The sequence below is a fragment of the Thermobia domestica genome, chromosome 13 (assembly GCF_964235325.1).
Source record: "Thermobia domestica chromosome 13, izTheDome1.hap1.1, whole genome shotgun sequence".
Taxonomy (NCBI): Eukaryota; Metazoa; Arthropoda; class Insecta; order Zygentoma; family Lepismatidae; genus Thermobia; species Thermobia domestica.
This window is the reverse complement of record NC_137466.1, coordinates 987,642-1,007,871: the sequence shown is the minus strand read 5'-3', so window position 1 is coordinate 1,007,871 and position 20,230 is coordinate 987,642. Positions and strand designations below refer to the sequence as shown.

Below are 20,230 nucleotides of genomic sequence, written 5' to 3'. Positions count from 1 at the left end.
TTGTGAAAATCACGCACCTGCATGAAGTCACGGCCGCGAACTTGTATGCTGTACAGAAAAATATGTTCCACGAGTACGTAGGCGTAGATGACAATAAAATTACTACAATCGAATAACGAAGAGTACAAATGTACCGAGAGTAACAAATATACAACTTTTAGTACATAGTAGTCATACTTGAACTTGACATTTTAACATCTGAGTACGTTTCTCCAGAGAAGCAGACCTCAAGCTTTATATACAGCCCTTAATAAGAATTGCACCATATTTTATGTTTTTAACCTCGATCATGTAAATTCTGCAAGATGAATCAGGATGCACATCAGAGATATGCTTTTATTGGAGAAGAGAAACCTAGACATCCTGTTCCATTTCGGGAAGTAAAACTTGTGTCACGGAAGACACAACAAACCTTTTTGGCCATCGCTTTGGACCACGTTCACGAACAGCTGAATGCTGTCTCAAAGTAATTGGAGGTACAAGTGGCACCACTGAAAATCCAGACACGCTAGGACGTTTGCTATTAGCTTGCCCAAAAGTAATTCGCATGCTCAGATTCTATGAGGAAAGCCTTTGACAAAAAAAGCCAAAGCATGAAGAAACTGCTGCATACATAGAAAATTTTAAGGAACACGTATAAATATGAGATTTACTCTTATATTGCTTTCCAGTTATCAGCTCCTTTATCTTAAAATGGATCTTTCGAACCTGTCTTTACAATAAGTCCCTTCCCACATCCCTCACATCAAAGCCTGTTACCTTTATGTGCTACTTGCGTGAATACTTTTCATCTTTCATTAATTTTCTTCCTATCGTCTTGACACAAGTCATGTGTATCACTTGTAACTCTTAACATATGCATTGTCAAATTTAACTTTAGACTAAATACTTTCTCTCACACTTCGAATCTGCGAAGTTTCTGAGCTATATTTATAACACTATGTTGCCAAATTTAACATTTGACTAAACAATTTTCCTAAACGAAAATTGACGCCACAGGTGTTGAGCACAATGTAACATACAGTAAAATGTCAATATCTAGTTTCTAGAAACATAGAACGTGCAACAAATTTAATCCAGAGTATCAGCACCATACATATGTGGTGATCTTTTGTGATTTTCAAAGGTCACATATTGTTTCGTCAATCCTGTTGTTATGAGCATAGTAGAAAACAGGACCAATATTATTTTTGGGGGATAGTATGAAACAAACGTCATATATTTGGCGAAACGAAAGAAACTACTGTTCACTCTTTGGTGTGTATTTCCAGTTAGCGCAGCTGATATCTCTCTCTTGATTTTAGTTATTCTATTAGTTAAGGTTAGGTTATGATCTATCAATAGTTTGTTGACCAGTGGCATGTTGGTGTACCATTAATTCTCATGGCGATACATCCAGAATCTGTTGCTGGTGACCCCTTCGCTTTAGTACAGATTCCGGAGAATTGCTGGTCATGCGCAGTATATAAGGTTCTTTATCAACATATGTTGCAAGGTTTTGCGAAGGGAAGATTCTTCAATCACACAAGAGCAAAAATTCCTAATGCAAATATTTGTCTGCTTTGTTGGGTAAATATTGTCGAAAGGGACATTAATCTCTGAGTTTCTTGTCTATTGGTGCATTATCTCCGAGAGGGTAAAGTACTTTACACTACTCAACAAAACATTATAAGATTCTTACTTGTGCAAGTTTATCCCTTGGCTGTGGTTGATTTGTCGTCAAAATACAGACAAGTATGTGAGAATCGGGAGCATTGCAGTCATTGGAACCCAAAATATATCCTTTCCTGTAAAATTTCTCGCCCACAAATCATTTAAATTTACTTTGTTTCCTTTGTAAGCACCAGCTATATGCAAAGGACAAATCAATCTTTCAATTCTAATAATGATATATCTTTTATTTTATTCTTATTATTTATACTATAGTTTGGGACGCACTGTCTATGAATTTGTTCGTCTTCTGTAAGATTTTATCCAGTGTGTCACCAGCAAGAAATACCTGGAAACATTCTGAACAACTTTACTAGTTCTTTGCTACATTTCCTACACATTGGAAGATTGTTCCCATAATATTACTCGCTCGCGTCCGTGTATTTGTATGTGTTGCATGCATGTACTGATACCACTTTTTCACCAATATCCGATACCGATACTGAAGAGGCCGACACTGCCGTTACCGATACCGATACTTTTGGACACATTTCTTATATATTATCTGGAATTTTCAAATAATGAAATGATCAACATTGTAATTGGGTATATTTGATAAAACGCCAAAATTTGACATACAAATACAAAAATCAGCATTTCATATTAGGTTTCACAAACACAAAAAATATATATATTTCATTTAAATTTAATCCAGCTCACATAACAGGAACTAATAGGCAGCAAATACACATATAGTGTAAACTTAAATCTAAAAGTAAGTATCCGCGTCATTGGGGCAGCAATTTTGAACGACAGGCGTTTGTACCTGCGAAAGTTATCGCAGAATTTCAATATTTCCTATTATATGGTTTACGAAATTGTTCAGGAAACGTTGCAATTCCTTAAAGTTAGTGCTTGCTGGGTCACTAAAAACCTGACAGTCAGGTAAAAAGGACAGCGAACGATGACAAGCTTGGAACACCTAACGCTTTACGCCACAGAATGTCATGACTTTCTGTCAGGAATCGTCACTACTGGTGAGTGATGAGAGTATTACGACACGCCTGAAACCAAGCAGGCCTCTACGGAGTCGAAACATGTTGATTCCCCACTATAAAAACAATTTAAGCTGAAACAATCTGCGGGGAAACTGTTTGGGATATGCTGGGTGTGTTATTGGTGGATTTTCCTCAACACGGGACCACTGTAAATGCTCCAGCCTACATGAAAACTTTGGTTAAATTGCGTCGTGCCCTTCGTGACAAACGCTGTAACATTAATGCTGTACATATAAATCATTTTCATGATTGCCCGTCCCCACGTTGATGCCCCTATCCGTCATAAACTCAACAAATTTGGGTGGGAGGTGTTTCATACAGTCCGGACATGCCAAATCGGACTTTCATCTCTTTGGTCCCAGGAAGACATTCCAGGCCGGTCAAAACTTTGCGAAGGATGCAGAACTGAAGCGGACTGCTACGAACATAACATCTTGAAATTGGTACCACGCTGGTAGAAATGAGTTGAAAAATAAGAGAATGTAGAAATGTAGGACAAATATATTAACCCACGCCCAGTAAACATGAAAGAAGCAACATATTATAAATAAATATAAACAGACAGGAATGTATTTTGAAAGAAAGAAACGACAAACGTGACTTTACGTAATCTACTTTAACCCATCGTAGCATAATCTAATACTATATACAAAAAATGCAAGAAAGCAAATAATAACATATATGAACATATAGAAATATATTTTGCAAGTGGAAAAGTAGCCGCTGCCGTGACACGACCGTCTCTTCATTCCAGATACCAACGCTACAACCATCACGCGAGCGAGACAACCTTACAAATATTGGTCTGTCCATTGTATTTACAGAACAAAAAAGCACAATTCGAGCAAAATTGTGTCAAAGCCGGTCAATTAGTTCGTAAACGATCCTGAGTGTTATACACGTCATAACACCTTAAAAATCACATCCCGGTTAGAAGAATAATCTACACTGTCGAAAGAAAGAAAAGTGTAAAAATACATCGCGACACCTAACTTCCACTAACCCATGGTCACTAATTTAACATAAACTACTAACGGAATATCTATCAAATGGTTCTCTAAATGATATTGAAAAAGTCATTCTTTTTTGCTTCAAATGGACAATATCCAGGCATGTCGTGTTTTAGGGCATGTCTGTACCGTGATGTTGGATCTCCAGCTATGAGGCGTACACTGAAGTAATTATACTGATGGACAAAGTTACTTTTTCTTGGAAATCCAACCTCCAGAAACTTCAGTTGTCACCGGCCTAAAGCTCATTTTTTGCATTTAAAGGAGACATTGGAAAAATAGACTTATTCTGAACTTTATTAACCAAGCCTCGAATATTCCAAACACTCTAGAAACTCTTCTCTCATCACTTTGGTATGCATTTTCGCCTGTGTTGGTGAGCCTGTCGGATTTTCTGGCTAAATATGGACATACGATGGAGAGATAATGACTCCCTTTGTGAACGTTTTCTTGAGTCTGGAAAAACGGGAAAGTTGCAATAACACCTCCGTCTTGTCATCGACTATTGCTGGTTGGATAATTCGTAGCATCCGCACCTTTTCAGCCAAAGAGCTTGGACTTGACATTATACGTCATCAACGTGAAGCTCCAGCCCGAAGTTCTTATACACAATAGCTAACCGAACAAAGCTTCAGTGCTTTTGCACCCTCGGAACGCCTAGCCTCGTGTCATCGTTTGTTTGCGAATTGCGCGCCTTTCAGAAGAGCAGCACTCATTGCTGCCTAAAACTATAAAGTGTCTATCTTTGATTACTTTTCTCTACGTACAATACGTCCCAAGGAGAAATTAACTTAAATGTCTTATTAATTAATTGATGTTGACAGTGTAATTTTGGAATACTACCAGTTTGAAGATTCGAATCAGTTAGTTCGTTATTACTACAAACGTTACAACGAGTGGATTACTGGAGTGATATTTCGTCTGTTGCTACACACATAAGAATTGTATTTTGAAAGCAGTTCAGGACATTAACTCCAGGAGCATCACCTGCGATTGAACCCAGGACATTGGTGGAACTACTTTATGGGCTAGCCGAAGAATTACGTGAGTTGTTTAATTTATATGCCACGCCACCTTAACGTCGATATTCAGTAAAGGGTCGTAAAGTACAGTTATATTTTAAATTAAAGTGCATGTAATGTTTATGTTTATTAAGTAACATTATACATTTATCATCTAAGTTCATCATTTGTTGTGAAGTTAGTGTTTAATTTTATCATATTCGTAGCTTAACAAACATTTACGTTGGCTGCATCTACGCCTGCTGCGCTCCCAGCCCCCGCATGGCGAAGCTGTAGGCATGGGCATTGACCAGAGTCGTCGTGACATAGCTGGGAAATAAAAAGGAGAAAAAGGCAAGGTATGAGGCTAAAAGATTGATCCGAACCACGATGTACACAATAGTCACACAGTCATTACTTGAACTAGAACAAGTAATTAAAACTTCGACTAAAATAAAGAATTTACAAAACATAAAGAAATAATTGCAAAAATTCCGATTAACAAACTCAAGCTGGATGCAGTCATCAAACGAAAGTGGAAAATAAGCTGAAAGAATTCAACGAAAGTAGAGAAATTGAAATAATATATTCGGTGAATTAAAATAAGGATAAAAGGGAATTAAACAAAGAATTAATGGGAGTTGTTACAGGTCATGATCCGTTTAAACCAAAAATTAAATATGGAATATAACCAAACATGTTACTGCAGTCTGGATTACACGAAGGAAGAAATGAAAATAGTAGGAACATTAGAAACAAGCTAAAACGTTAGAAAAAGCTAACATCATAAGAAAAAAAATATAAAATTTAATAAATTCCAGAACTTACGTAAACAATACTGCAGAATATGTCGAGAGGAAGAATACAGCAAGTCGAGAAGAAAGTCATATATTACTTTTACACGGACTAGGACAAAGCTTTATAGATGAAAACGGAAGTATGTTACAACCAAAATAAACTTTCCTGGAAATAGACTGGAACAGTTAAACCTCAGTTTTTTGTATTAATGTTCGTTATAATATACTGTATCTGTGTGACTGAAGATGTTTGTCTTTAGTGTGACAACAAATGAATTGGAAAACAGACAAAAAAATAACAAAATGATGTTTGAAACAAAGAATACAAAACCAACAACAAACTTTTCGAAAATATCCTTGTTGATAACATCCATTGGTGTCGATTATGATGGTGATGATTCTAGTAGTGAAAACAGCGGCATCACAGATTCAGCAGGAAGACACGGCAGAAGGAAGTTCAACAGACAAGCGGGTGAAATTGGGAAATTCCCTGCAATACATGGTGCAGCAACACTTAAATATTAGGTAAGTTAATAATTTTATTTCCTGAACTATTGTGAAAAATGACGTGGCGGGACTTTAAATATTTTATAGATGTGGACTCCCTAAAACAAATCTTCACTTCTTTCCTGTAACGTAATGAGAACAACTAAAAGTTAGCATTTAGCGTTCTGGTTTCAAAATTCTTCTTCATTTCTTAGGTGCGCTTTATTTAATTGTAATACAGGTAAATCAGAAAGTAAATCCCTACGGTTAATCATCAAACGTCCCATTACTTCATAGTAACAGTAGATCAGACCACTATGATATAAACAGGGTTGAATATTGGTTATGGCAAGACAGCAAAGTTCGAGTGATGTTAAAATGAGGAAGCTATTTCATACAGAAGTCAGGCAGTAGTAGATATTTTCATTGTCTTTGCTTCTCTTTTTCATCTCTCCCACCTCCTGTGAACAGTTTCCACGCTAGGCATAGATCTCAGATACTGTTGTTGGTTGTAACGAGTGTTTGTACATATCTCTGAGAATAGAATATAGACAAACATTGCCTAATGTAATAATGCATTTATTTACCGCTAGTAAATAACGGTATAACTGCCTTTTAAGTAACATATATCCAACAATTATTCTTATTCTTTAAAGTGCAACTCAATTTTACAATTGAAGATCTTAAATTTGTTTAATCTATTTCTTACTGCCAACCATTCAAAGAATTTAATACTTAACCCTAATATACTGTTCACCTGCCATTGTATTAAACAATTGTAATACGCCGTTTAAAGTGTTTTCATTAAACAATGATGTAACAAATTATCATTAACTACGAAGCAAAAAACCACAAAGTTATAACGTTTTCGTTATGAACCAAATATTGGTGTCTTGATCTAAGTAAAACAAAGTCTTGAATCAATATATTCGAGTGAAAAAATCCAAGCACCAGAATACTTAGATAAATGATTCATAACTTTCTTCCCTTTTTAATGCTATTGGAATTTATCGATTCTGATGGAATTTTAATCCCCGTGAAAAATCTATTCTTGAGCAAATTGCTTAAAAACACTCATTCCTAACATGATTATTTTTAACTTCCCACGATTACGCACCCAGACTGACGTATATGGTGATGAGATGCATGACATTGGTGGAGGAAGGAAAGTGGGAGGTAAAATAGAACCCCGAGAAACACATAAAACGGTATTTGTGCATAGAAAGCCTACTTGTCACTGCTTGGGATCAAACCACGACCCCTCACGCCAGGGGTGATCATTCTACAACTGAGCCTCCGTGCTCTCGTAACATGGCCAGTGTTCGCAGAACAAACGAAAGTGTTCGTTGACAGAAGAGATTATTTTGTCGGCAAATGTCATGCAAAATTAGCAAGACCAAGCCTTTTATTTGTAAACTTTGACCGAGATGCAAGGTTATATGATAAAACCCGCCATAATCAGACATAACCTTCTGACACATGAATCTTCCCCATTGATGTTAATTAAGCCATACATTAAAAGAACCTATTTAATAAAGCTGAATTCCTGATTGGAGGGCGTTTGTCATACGACATACATTAATATTAGAACAACCATCATCATTGAAAGAGTTCCGTAAGGGTAACAACTTAAAAAAAAAAGGATGAGACTAGATAATTTCTACGTGTAATTCATATTTGGCATTTTCATTTACTAGGGTACCGGTATTCTGTATACAAAATATTATTAGTTTCATAACCGATAAATAAATGAATCCAAAAAAAAAAAAAAAAAAGATTTTTGTATCATGAAAATATTTAGAATGAAAGTGAAAAGTTATAGTTAAACCAGAAAGATACTGCTGCATATAAAAGAAAACATACTACCGAATTTTCTACCCACAAAATAAACATACTTCCAATTGCACTCAATACTCCAGAAGATGAGTATTAAGGTATTGTTGCTGAGTGATCGTTTCACTTACAAGCACACATTTATGGGAAGTATCACTCTTGACATTACTCAAAAGTGTGTCAGTATACAATCTTAACATTCAAAACTTATGTAAGGAGGATGTTTATAACAATTTACCGTTATTTTTGGATACTTATTTCACTGTCGAACTGTCTCAACTCTTACAAAGGTTGCGTTCCTTTATGTTTTGCAACATTTGCGATTACATCAACTCTGTTTAAGGTAAGCAAATAATAATAATAATAATAATTAACAAGTATTGTAAGCGTTGAAAAGAAATATTTGTACAAAACGTAACTCTGAAGAAATAAACAAATTTAAACATACCTGAGGAACTGAGCACTGCTACCTGCTTCTTGATTATCATTCTCTTTAACGTCCTCTTCGTTATCATTTTTATTTTCAATAGACATATGACTGCTTGACTCATTGGAGTAGTGCACAAAATCGGTGGAATTTTGCTTGGTAAAACTGTGAAAACGTTTCGCATTTACGAGCACATCAGCTGTTGATAAACACTTGACCAAACATACTGCTTTTGAAGTTAGCTTCCAATCTGATATTGTCCCATCCTCATTACTTTCTGAAGCGATATTATCTTCTTCTGTTGCACTTTTCTGTTTCTTACATTCCGACGATATTGTAAGAGGATCTTTATGATCATCAGTGTAACTAGTACATAGTTTATAATTACATTCTTCAAACGACTTGTTTTCTGTTTTCATTTTGACTTTATTACAAGCAAGTTGAAACAATGAAAAACAAAAAAACTATTCACGTTGGAGATTTTAAACCTTCATCACTTAATCTTCAAGAGAAACAAAGAAATCTGAAAGCAATAAGATTATTCGTTTAAACAAAATTTATGAGTAGGCAAGGGTAAGACAATGCCATTTGAGTTGAAATTGAGTCAGAGTTTGAAGCGGTTTGGGATGAGACGAGGAATGTAACCACTCATATCAAAATAACTAAATACCGGAAATACAGAACCATACCAAAATATAGAAATACTTATCAATATCTGATTTTTTCGCTCTTGTTAAAACAAAAACCAAATCTTTCTAGTACTTCACCCAAAAGTAGAATTAAGTTCCGAAGTTGGGCGTCCGTTTCCAGCAAAATTTTTAAAATTTACAGGGAAGATATGGATAATATGATCGTTTGTGTGCTGGATAATATACAAGTATCTCGAAAAATATCTTTATTTGTTATATATAAACACTTACAAACATGGGACTATTCGGCGAGCGGAGGGAACTACTTGGCGCAAGGTAAGAGAATAGTAGCATTGTGGGAAACTAACGAGCATTTATAATATCAACATGGCAAATATACGAAAACGATGCACAGGATGTGAAGTGACTGTGTTAAATTTCGTGAAGCAAAACGTTCATAACGTGCAAAACCTTCTAAAACTATGTGAAGAGCATGAATTAATGAACCTAGGAACAAATTGTAGGAAGTGTGGAAAGGATGTGACAGCGAAAACACGTGGACAAAGTTATTGTTTTCAGTACAAACCGAAGTACTAAGGTAAGTGTAAAATAAAAATAAAAACTATATTAATTAGAGTTTAATGAAGACTGAAAACAACGTGCCCTGCGGGGCACTAACCCGCATTCACTCGCTAACGCTCGCTCGGCAATACTGTGGGAATTAAATAGTAAACTTCGTTGGGACGTCCAAGGGCACCTCTGTTGATCTCTGTTGTATATGCAAACTAAACCTAACCTCTCACCTACCTCACGATTTAACGAAAGGAACCCTAAAGTCAGTTAAAAACCTAGGAATTGAAAAATCATGAATTTTAATACCTTTTATGAAAATTTTGCTCGAAAAATATCGCACGCCCGTCTTCGGAATAAATGCCCAAAAGTATATTATGGACCTATACCTAGGCATTATCCTTCTTGTACATTATTATCTTCTTGCTATACATAAATACATTTTATCGATAGAAATATACAAGAAGTACATTTTATCTCAACATACGATTAATGTTGCGCGAGGTGCAAGGTTAAGATTGGAACGGACTCAGTTACAGTTACAGTGACTCAGTTACACACAAAGTTTTTGACGTAGGATTATATATAAAGGTTAAATAAAAACAATGTTACAATCATCTGAAAATGTACATAATTTACTATGTTTGTTTGTACAAAAAATGTCAAAAGAAGAAATATTTAGATGACAAAAATAAATAAATGTATTTTCTCAACTCAAAAAAGTATTCATACAGCAACATGAACTACAAATCTCGACGAGTTCTAACAATCTCTACTGGAAAATCATGTTCTTAATACTCTGTTTGCATATCTTTAAAACAAATCATTGCCTCGAGACGCCTTGGCATGGACCGAACAAGCGTCTTGGTTATTTCTGGGGTAATCTTAGGCTACTCGTCCAAAAACATATTTTGTAGTTCTTCCTTGCTCGAAGAACGGCGTTTCTGTACTGTACGGGTCGTGGTGTCGAGATAATCCCACAAGTGTTCCATAAAATTGACATGTGAGCTTTGTGGAGGAATCAGAAGCCGTTGTGGAGCGTAGTACAGTAACAATTCCCTCATTTTCAAATCGGTCTGCTTAGGGTCTGTCCTGTTGGAAAACAAAGACTCTGTCAAGACCCAATTTCTGCACACTGTTTGATAAGTTATGGCGCAACACACTAATATACTTATTAGCATCCATGACACCTTCAATAAAAACTAAGTTTCCCACTCCAGAAGACGCCATGCATCCCCAAATCATCGCACTTCCTCCTCCGTGTTTTACTGTAAGGATAATATATTGCTATTGCAATTCACTGTTTGGCTCTCGCCATACCCATTTTTTGCCATCTGATCCGAATATATTAAACTTCGATTCATCGGAAAATACAGCAGTATCCCAAAATTCGTTAGGTTTAGTATGGTATTCGTTGGCAAATTTTAGGTGCTTTTGTCGGTTTACTTCTGAGATGTATGTTTTTAATTTTGGCTGTCCTAGCATGAAAATTGGCACTATATAGTACATTTCGTATAGTTTGAGGATTCACACTGCAAATAGAAGTTGACGCAATTTCTTCAACCAAAGACACAGCACTTCTGAACACTTCTGAAGGGTGATTTGCGTGCTAAATTGACTACTTTCCGTTGATCGCGGCGTTTAAGCGCTTTTGGGCGTACTGCTCTTCGTCTATTATCTGTTGTTCTGGTTTCTTTATACTTCTTTATGATGGAACTGCAGTACCAAAACTAATTGAGAGAGTTTTTGCAATTTCACGATAACTCGTACCTTCTTTATAAAGAGAAACAACCCCCATCACGTTAAGTCAAGGAAAGTTCACTTTTCCTGCTCCCCAATTTGACTACTAGCACTCACAACAAGAGCAGACTAACACACATGCAATGAGCTGCAGGTAACGGACAATGCAAATAAAGTACGATTGCTCGAGTTGAACAGTACAAGTGTTCAAGGCACAAAATAGGATAACAGTCCCTCTGTATGAATACTTTGTTGAGTATCATAATTAAGTGATTCGGATTGTATTCATATCCTTATAGTCTTGGCAGATTTTCAACTCATGCAACTGTTAGTACTCTTCCGTCTCTTTGTTTCAATATAATTTTTAATTTTCTGCTCTCTCATATAAATCACCCACGACGAAATTTTTGGGTGTATGAATACTTTTTTGACTCACTGTACATCATATTCATGCAGTAACAAGCACAAGTTCCTATTGTTTCCCATTGTAGCTTTCTTTTTTACTGGGCCCAGTATTTACACGGAAATCAGGAAGGATTTCTTTTTTAACAATTATTTTTGGTGGATCTCGCAAACTTCATCTATGCTAAGTACACTATTGTCATGTGGCCCAGCGTAAAATATTCTGTTCTGGCAAACAATGAGAAGAACCATTACCGGTAAGGTTAAGAATTGTTTGCATACACAATAAGCTGATTTTTATTATAAATAGATAGAAATTTACGTTGGCCTATTGTATTTAGAATTTATATCAATTCACGTTGCAAATCCATGTTAGTATATTATCTTTTCTTCTTCAAAGTCCCTTAGACATACAATCTATAGTCTACAAATGTAAATTGTTATATGTATAGCTTACAAGATTTTTGAAATTGTACCTACATTATCCACATGTTAATGGTTCCCGTGACTGGGTTACAGTGTTGCCAACAGCCATACACAAAAACTGGCTAAATAGAACTTCAAAAATGGCTAGAAATGGCTAAACCAGTGGCTTCTTTAGGATGGATCACTCGGCTCGAACCCCCCCCCCCCCCATTGAGTGCATTTTTTTTAATGTACTTGCAGCGATAAGAGAGAAACTCGTGAAATTGTCACCTAACGTCTCTTGTCGAAATGCAGAACGAAGGCAGCATATCTGCAACAGAATGACCCATCCTTCTTCACCTCTACCCCCACCACACACACACACACACACACACACACACACACCAATAAACACTTTTAACAAGCGAATATGTTATTGCAGCGGAACGCTTTAAAACCCCATTCCAGTTCGGCTCTCTGTTCTTGGGACCTTTCTCCTGCGCATGTTTCTTAATGTTTAAATACAATATATATGAGAAAGATAGAATCAGTTTTGCTCCTCCCCATTGAAAATTTCTGGATGCGCGCCTCGGCTAAACTTCTTGTATTGCATGACTAAAATATAGGTACATTCTTTCATCATAATTAGTTTTTTTTTAATTAGTACAAGTAAATATACTAATGCACAACAATAAATAAAATCTAAATAAATAAATAAATAAAACAGGATTCTACTCACTTTTAAATTGTCCTGCATCCAGATATATAGGCCTATTATATGAAATTAATATCGCATTACATAATATCAATGTCCTCCTCGTCTTCCTCTTCTCTTTCACGGGTATAGGCTCCACTGGTGCCGATTATCTTGATTGTGTTTTCGGGAAGTTTATACGTATGACAGCACGCATTCACACGCTTCAACCCAAAGCGAACTGTTAAGATAGCATTTAGAGTTCCAGTCTTCATTCTATTTCTAAGTTTATTTTTTACTATATTCGTCTGACTGAAAACTCGTTCAACTTCAGCATTGGAGTAAGGCAAACTCAGAACTGTAAGAGATGCGAGTTCCCGAAAGGGATTTTCATCGGCTGAATTTTTAAAATTGTCAACTTCAGCCCAGAAGTCTATTGTGGAAGAAATATTTTCCCATTTTTGATATGTTATATTCCGCCATTGAGAGACTAACAAGTCCATTTTTGACGAATCAACTCCAAGTTCTTTCGCAACGTCAATAATTGGGGGCTTAATTACTTTTAAGGTCTCACCGACGGAAAACATTCCAAGCATTTGTAAGACCTTGTAATTATTGGGAAGTCGTAAGCGCAGTTCGTCTACCAGTTTCACTGTAAATCGGATGCACCTCTGACGAATATTGTGTTCACTTTCTGGCGAGAGGTTGAAGTTTTTTACATTTGATTCGAATTGGTAACCGAGATATGGGGACGGATCCAAGTGGTCTTGAATTGGAGAAACTAGTGGGTCAATTTTCGTTGTGGACAACAGAATCCTTCTGCTAATTGACTGAGCCAACATGATTAGGTCATTTATTAATCTTGTAGGATCAATATTTTCCGCTTCAACATTTTTGTTTATTTTTTGTATTTCCTTCAATATTGGCTGCAAATACAAAAGGTACAAATGGTTTTGGGGATCACTGAACATTGAATACAATAGTTCTGCGGTATAGCATTTTTCGTTTTTCCTGGATAAGTTGAAATGCAATTTTAGCTCATCCCATTGATTTAAAATACGTGTTACTGCTGGTTCAATTGAAATCCAGCGCGTATTACACATTTGCGGGATTTTGAGGGGATCGTTGCCACAATTTATAGTGTTAAAAATTTCTTTGTATGTGATTTGCCGAGAGGAAGAATGAGCGAACCAATTATAGGTTTCTCTTATCAAAAAATCTAAATTACGAGGTAGGGTGTCGTCATACGCGTGACAGACAGCCAACTGCAATGAATGACACACGCAACGAAAGAGAACAATATTTTCATTATTAAGTTCTTCCTTTAGTTTTACATAAACCCCATTATTAACACCTGTCATGACACTGGCGTTGTCCGTCCCTAAACCAACTAAACGCTTCGGATTTAGTTTTGTTTCATTTATTAATCCTGTCAATGCTGTCTCTATGCTAATAGCATCACCCGATTGAAGCTCCACTATCGCAAGAAAAGTAGAAACTATCTTGGAAACTAACAGCTAGAAGTTTCGTAACGGATATGTCAGTTGATTCGTCTATAATTAAACTATATTTTTGGTCACCTATGTCACTGACCAATTCCTGAAGAAAATGAGGTGCTAGAACACTCTTGATGATTTGAGTACATTTTGTCCTATGCATCTTAATGCTAGCACTCTTACTATCGGAAAATGTACTCTTACACAATTCAGCCATGTGATCAGATGACAACAACGAACAATGTTCTGATATGAACATGGCTATCTTGGCTTCAGCTTCACGCGAACACAATGATGATGATGTATCTACAGGCTTGAAATCTAATGTTTTTTGTTTTCTGTTAATAAAAGGATCTGAAGCCTTCTTGTGTTTTGAACTTTGCGCGTGTGTTTTTAGATCATATAATTTCGCCCGTAAGTCACATTTACAATACTTACAATGCGCCTTAGTAACGTCATTAGAAACAGCCTGCAACCAACCACGAAACTCGTCAATTGATTCCCACTCTTGTCTATAATGTTGGGCGTATTTCGAAGGCATTTTCACAACACAACAAATGGAAATCACGAAACGAAATTCACACCTACACACTTCTAAAAGCTTCGAGAGACTGAGCGCTCGTTCCTTAACAGTTTCGTATTTTTTCTCAAATTATTGTTTCTTAGAAATTGGAGAAGAAGGATGTTCTGTAGAAGGGACGCTCTCTCAAGTTTGTAAGTTTAAACTTCTAAATTGCCCTTGCGACGACAGATTGAGAAAATGTGAAGTACAGGAATTCACTTTGAGTGTTTCTCTCCTCAGAGGGTGGACAGATAGAAGAATATATGAGAGTTAGAACAAGCTGAGTAAAATGATACTTTTAAATAGAGATGAGAAACCAAGAGTTTGACATACAAACACACACACACATATACACACTTCTTCTTCTTTGTCTTAAATAATACAAAAAAAGTAAGATTTCGATACTGCTAGAACAACAATGGATTACTTAATGAATATATTTTTTATAACAAGGATATGAGGGAGTTTGTTAGTACTAGCCTGATGACTACTAATGCGGAGGTCCTCTGGTTTAATTCCAGGCATGGTAGTATGTATGCTTCCTTATAGTGCCTTATTTATTTGTTTATAAACTAGGTAAATATTTACTAAGGCTGATAATATTTAAAATCAATTCTACAATCAGTTGTTCTAAAATGCTACTTTAAACAATATAAGGAGCACATAGACACATTTTATTTATTTAACGAACTTCCAGCATACGACGTTAATTTACATTTCAAACAATTGTAACCATTATCAACAATAGTGAGAAAGGAAGTCGCCCAAAATCAGTATTGGCCTTGCAAAAAAGTGTCAGAAAGGCCAGCTTATGGATTCGATCCGCACACCTACCAACTGTGGGATAATGTCATGTAGTGAGTGAGAGTAATAACCATAATCCTCATACCTTACATTTTCTTTTCTGTATCAATAAATTTAATTCTTCTGATTTTAGGTGTTGCTAAATTATAACAGAAAATACTTTAATAAGTTTAAAAACTTATGAAGTTTGCATTAGATTAAATTTCAGTTATTTATTATTTTATTTATTTAGCTTATAATCTTTCTATTTTGTGTTTTCCTTTGTATATGGTATCCTACTGCAATTTTTATCTAATAGATTTGTATGTTATCGTTCTTACCGTGTTATTTCTTCCACATGATAACTGATGACTAGTTTACTGTAATATCAAATGCCTTTATCAAAATTCTTGAAAATAAGACATCAAAGTATTAAACAGATAAAATAGTTTATTTTTCATACGTCTTCCTCTGTTTTTACGCTATTGGTCATTTTCCTGGAATCTAGGGGTGACTATCTGTATCCTATAACTACTTTGGATTTCAATTAAGACCGGACAATATCACAAAAAGTTAAACAAAACCAATCATGCATCCATATATACATGTAGTCAGGGATTTATTTCTAAGGGAAAAAGATAGAGAACTTTCTTTTCTCTTTCTTATTTTTTTTATACTTTTTCTTTTCCCGACACTATGCATAATCCTATCTCTCTGAGTAATAAAGGTCGCAGAGGCTCATGGTGGCTTAGTACTAGAGTGCTTACCTATGGTATGAGGGGTGTCTGGTTCAATTCCAAGCCATGTGGATAGTATTATGCCAGCGGGTTTTTTCAGGTTTTTCCCTTTTCTCTCATGTTCTTATTTCACATATGTTTCCATGATCAGGACCGTGGTGGCTCAGTGGTAGAGCGTTCACCTCTGGTGCTAGGGGTCCCGGGTTCAAACCCTGCTCCCCCAAGTGTACTTTGTGCTGGACAAACACCGTGTGCGTGGGTTTTCTCGGGGTTCTCCCGTTTCCTCCCACTTTCATCATTCCACCATTTCATTTATTTCTCATCATCACGGTCTCCTTTAGCCTAGCCGGCATAACCGTGGGACGTAAAACTCAAAGATTTCATTTCATTTTTTTCCATGATCAGGATACACACCATAAAAATCTAAATGCATCTTCAGTCTAAGGAACATATTTGTATCTATAGTCGTATCTACTAAATTTGTGTCAAAACTTCAATTTATACAAGAACATTTTAAATCCAGTACGTGCTGGTGAAGAAGAATGTTATTGGAGGTCAGAGATAGTGTTGCCCGCGAGGCGAGAAATAAGATTTTTCATTACGTCTTGTAAGTAAATTTTTGTAAATTTCACGTTTCAGCCACATTCTTAAGAATTCTTTGACGCCTCGTCTCAATTCTTGGATAAATTTTCTGGTTTGGTCTGGCCTGGTCTCGTCTCGTTTTGTAAATCTATGTACAAAACGTATGTCCTGATTTTTTTTAAATTTTGTTTAGAAGTTATTAAAATCTTTCCGCATCACGAGAAGTCAATAAAGGGTGTGATATAACAACATTTACATCACATTTATTATTGAAGTATAATGTGTAATGAATTGCGTGTCTTTAGACGTTACAAATGCCCTTCATAGTATCCGCACAATTATTCTATCAATTCATAGGCTAAAATATTGAGCAATGAGACTTGGATGTAATGTTGCCCATGAGACTCGAGTACACTAGTATTTCCCACGAGACTCGAGAAATCTCTCGTCTCGTCTCGAAAATTAGAATGATAACGAATAATTGTAATGCTTGTCGTTTCGCCTCAAATTTGAAAATTTCGACTTTATTTCCAGACGAGGTTAGAGATGAGATATTTCTCGTCTTGTAAGGATCACTACATAGAACTATTGAGAAAGTTTTAAGGTAAATGTTCCTATTGAGGGAAACATAACATGAGAACTTATGGGTGGCGCTTCATATGGACCTTGGGGGTAGAAGGCACTCTTGATATAATCATCCACTTTTATTAAACACTAGTAGAAATACCCATTCTTAGCATGGGGTCTGTATTTGGAAGTCAACTCCTGTGGAAGTATTACCATTCATCTCAGCGACCGCGAAAACTATGAATTTGACACAAATATCGGTCATTTTCTACTACTTTTACGTGTCCCGGTAAACGCTCTCCCCCCCCCCTGAGACCCTTCTCGTTTGAAGTTTAAAAAAAAACGCTTCGTCTTGGTCTGGGGCCTGGACCAAGATACCCGTGACCCAAATTTAGTAACTCTCGGTCCACTCGTTTGGTCCCCATGCCGCACACATACAGACAGCTAAACAAACAACTTATTTATATTAGATACACCCTCTTTAACCTACACCACATAATTATGAAGCCTAAAGTAAACATTTCTCCATGCTTAAATCATTCTAGACATTTTTTGAAGTTTCGCATCCTATAAATAATTGTGAAGTTAGGTTCTCTGCATTATATGTATTATTATTATTCCCACCTATCGCTTCCATAGGCTATCAGATGCAAAAAAAAAAAAATATATAACCCTCTTTGTATCATATGATTGTTTTGCACTCTCTCCTCTGAAGTAAACTTAAATTTTCTTATATTTCATAACTTTGCAGAACTTCCTTCCCCTACAAACTTGCTTGGAATTAAACCAAACCAACCTGGATATACCTTGATCAATTTGAAATCTTTATATTGAGTCAAAGTATTAGAATTTCCTACATATAGTTATCAAAATATTGCCATCAAAATAAAGGTGGGTGGCGAATGTTTTGAACAAGACTGTACCTACTTATTATACGTGTGTGCGTTCGTAACATACAGGAAACCTTTTTACTTTCCTGTTGGAAAGTCTACTTATTAACGTAAGGAAAAACGCTGTAAAAAGTAAAAAAAAAAAAAATAATAATAATCACACAGCACACAAAATGCGTCAATACACCGAAGAAAATAAATTAACAATGTATTTATACTTTACGCAGAGTAACACATCATTGCAGTAATAAGTGCTTTGTGCGTAATATCTACAATGCATAGTTCTTTTTTTTCTTTTCTCTTTCATTTTTGAAATTGAGTGCACCTCTTTTTGATAATTCATCTTGCATCTCAAAAAATTAAGCAAAAGAAATCTCCCCTTGTTTCTAAGAATGAAAGAATGCTACAAGAAACAGAGCTGAACATAATTGTGTTCCAAATGTTAAACCTGTCAACCAACAGAAAAATTATAGCGTTAGCCAAGAAGCTTTTCAAGAAAATATCAAGTTCACAGCCATTCAGAGGGATGGGCGGGAACAACCAGCGCTTTGACCATTTCCGAAAGTGGCGAGTGGTTTAACTGTGTGTGTGTGTGGAAAGAAAAGTGTCGAGAGAGAAAATAAAGATATATTTTAGAGGGTCCATGCCGTTGTTTGTTACTGTTTCAGAAAATGAATGGCAAGTTGGAAAAATAGCTAGAAATGGCTAAAAATGAGGTCAATGGCTAAATGACAATTTCTCTGGCAACTGTCTTCTCAAAATGGCTAGATTTAGCCATAAAATGGCCAAATTGGCAACACTGCTGGGCCGAATCGAATACAGCGAATTCGATTCACTCGAGAATTCGGATACCTCGAGTACTACGAAAAAGAAATCGAATTCTTTTTGTATTCGCTTTTGTTACTTTGTGATGTACTAATTCTTTCACAATTTATTTTCGGAAGAAAAAGTGTTGTTTAATATTCCGTACCACGCTAAATCTCCATCATGAGAATATCACAAATAACAAAGAATTACACGGTTATCTCGTTTCCTTGCCTCCAGCCCGAAAAAGCAACAGACTCCCGCTGCTAAGTTGACTGTAATGCAAGCAAGCTGCAAAGCACCAGCGTTGCCAACCGGATCAGAAAATACTATCGTACATAGCACTTAAAATTATCGTTTTTGTCGTAAAATTATCGTACTTTTTGTTTCTAGTCTCAATATCAAGTATTATTATTATTATTATTATTATTATTATTATTATTATTATTATTATTATTATTATTAATGTGGTCGTAAGTCTTAACTGTATCTCTTACGTTTACAGATAAAAATAAAATTATATTTGCCAATCTGCATAGAAAACAATGCTCCGTTGTTTCTCAATTGTTTGCCAGTCTATCGAAAAAATGTGATTATACTTCAACACTGTGTATGTTTACTTTTGAAAACTTATCTACATCAAGTAGCTAGTAATTACCTCTTCTTGATCGAGTAGATAACTCGGATTTCCTATGTACGTGGTCCTCAGTTTGATTACAGGTGTTACCACTTGTTTGGAGCACAAACACTAGTAGTTGTTTAGATCAGTTTCACAGTGTGTTCTGTCTTACACAGTATCGGTGCTCAAAATTATGTTAAACTAAAACAATCGGATTAATCAGTTACATAGTTATCATCAATATGTATAAGCAGATGAATTGATTTTAGGATATTAAATTACGATAAACGTAAAATGTAGCGTAAAAAGTATTCAAATTACTACCCTATTAACGATAATTTAGCTGCTACTTTCTGGAGACATGGTCACTTTTATAATGTTTTGAGTAATTTTGTCGCATATGTTGCAAAATTTATACTGTTTTCCCCCGCAATGAATGATTTTTGTTTTCGAATTTCAAATACCGTGAGAACTATCTTGCATTGTAG

General features: G+C 35.7%; 1 protein-coding gene across 3 annotated transcripts in view; it reads right to left on the bottom strand.

Moving 5' to 3' along the window:
• LOC145667988 (uncharacterized) overlaps nucleotides 1–19,398 on the bottom strand; it is a 57,621-nt gene extending 38,223 nt beyond the window's left edge. Inside the window, exons 1-3 of one of the 3 annotated variants that reach the window (XM_081735431.1) lie at nucleotides 12,084–12,204; nucleotides 8,284–8,785; nucleotides 4,661–5,049 (exon numbers count right to left, since the gene is read on the bottom strand). In XM_081735431.1, coding sequence (XP_081591557.1) covers nucleotides 4,974–5,049; nucleotides 8,284–8,681 — 474 coding nt within the window. In that variant the 5' untranslated portion in view covers nucleotides 8,682–8,785; nucleotides 12,084–12,204 and the 3' untranslated portion in view covers nucleotides 4,661–4,973. Of the gene's footprint in view, nucleotides 1–4,660; nucleotides 5,050–8,283; nucleotides 8,786–12,083; nucleotides 12,205–19,289 lie in introns of those variants that run through there. The other 2 variants (XM_081735430.1, XM_081735429.1) reach the window with 2 other exon arrangements.
• Nucleotides 19,399–20,230: the final 832 nt, after the last annotated feature.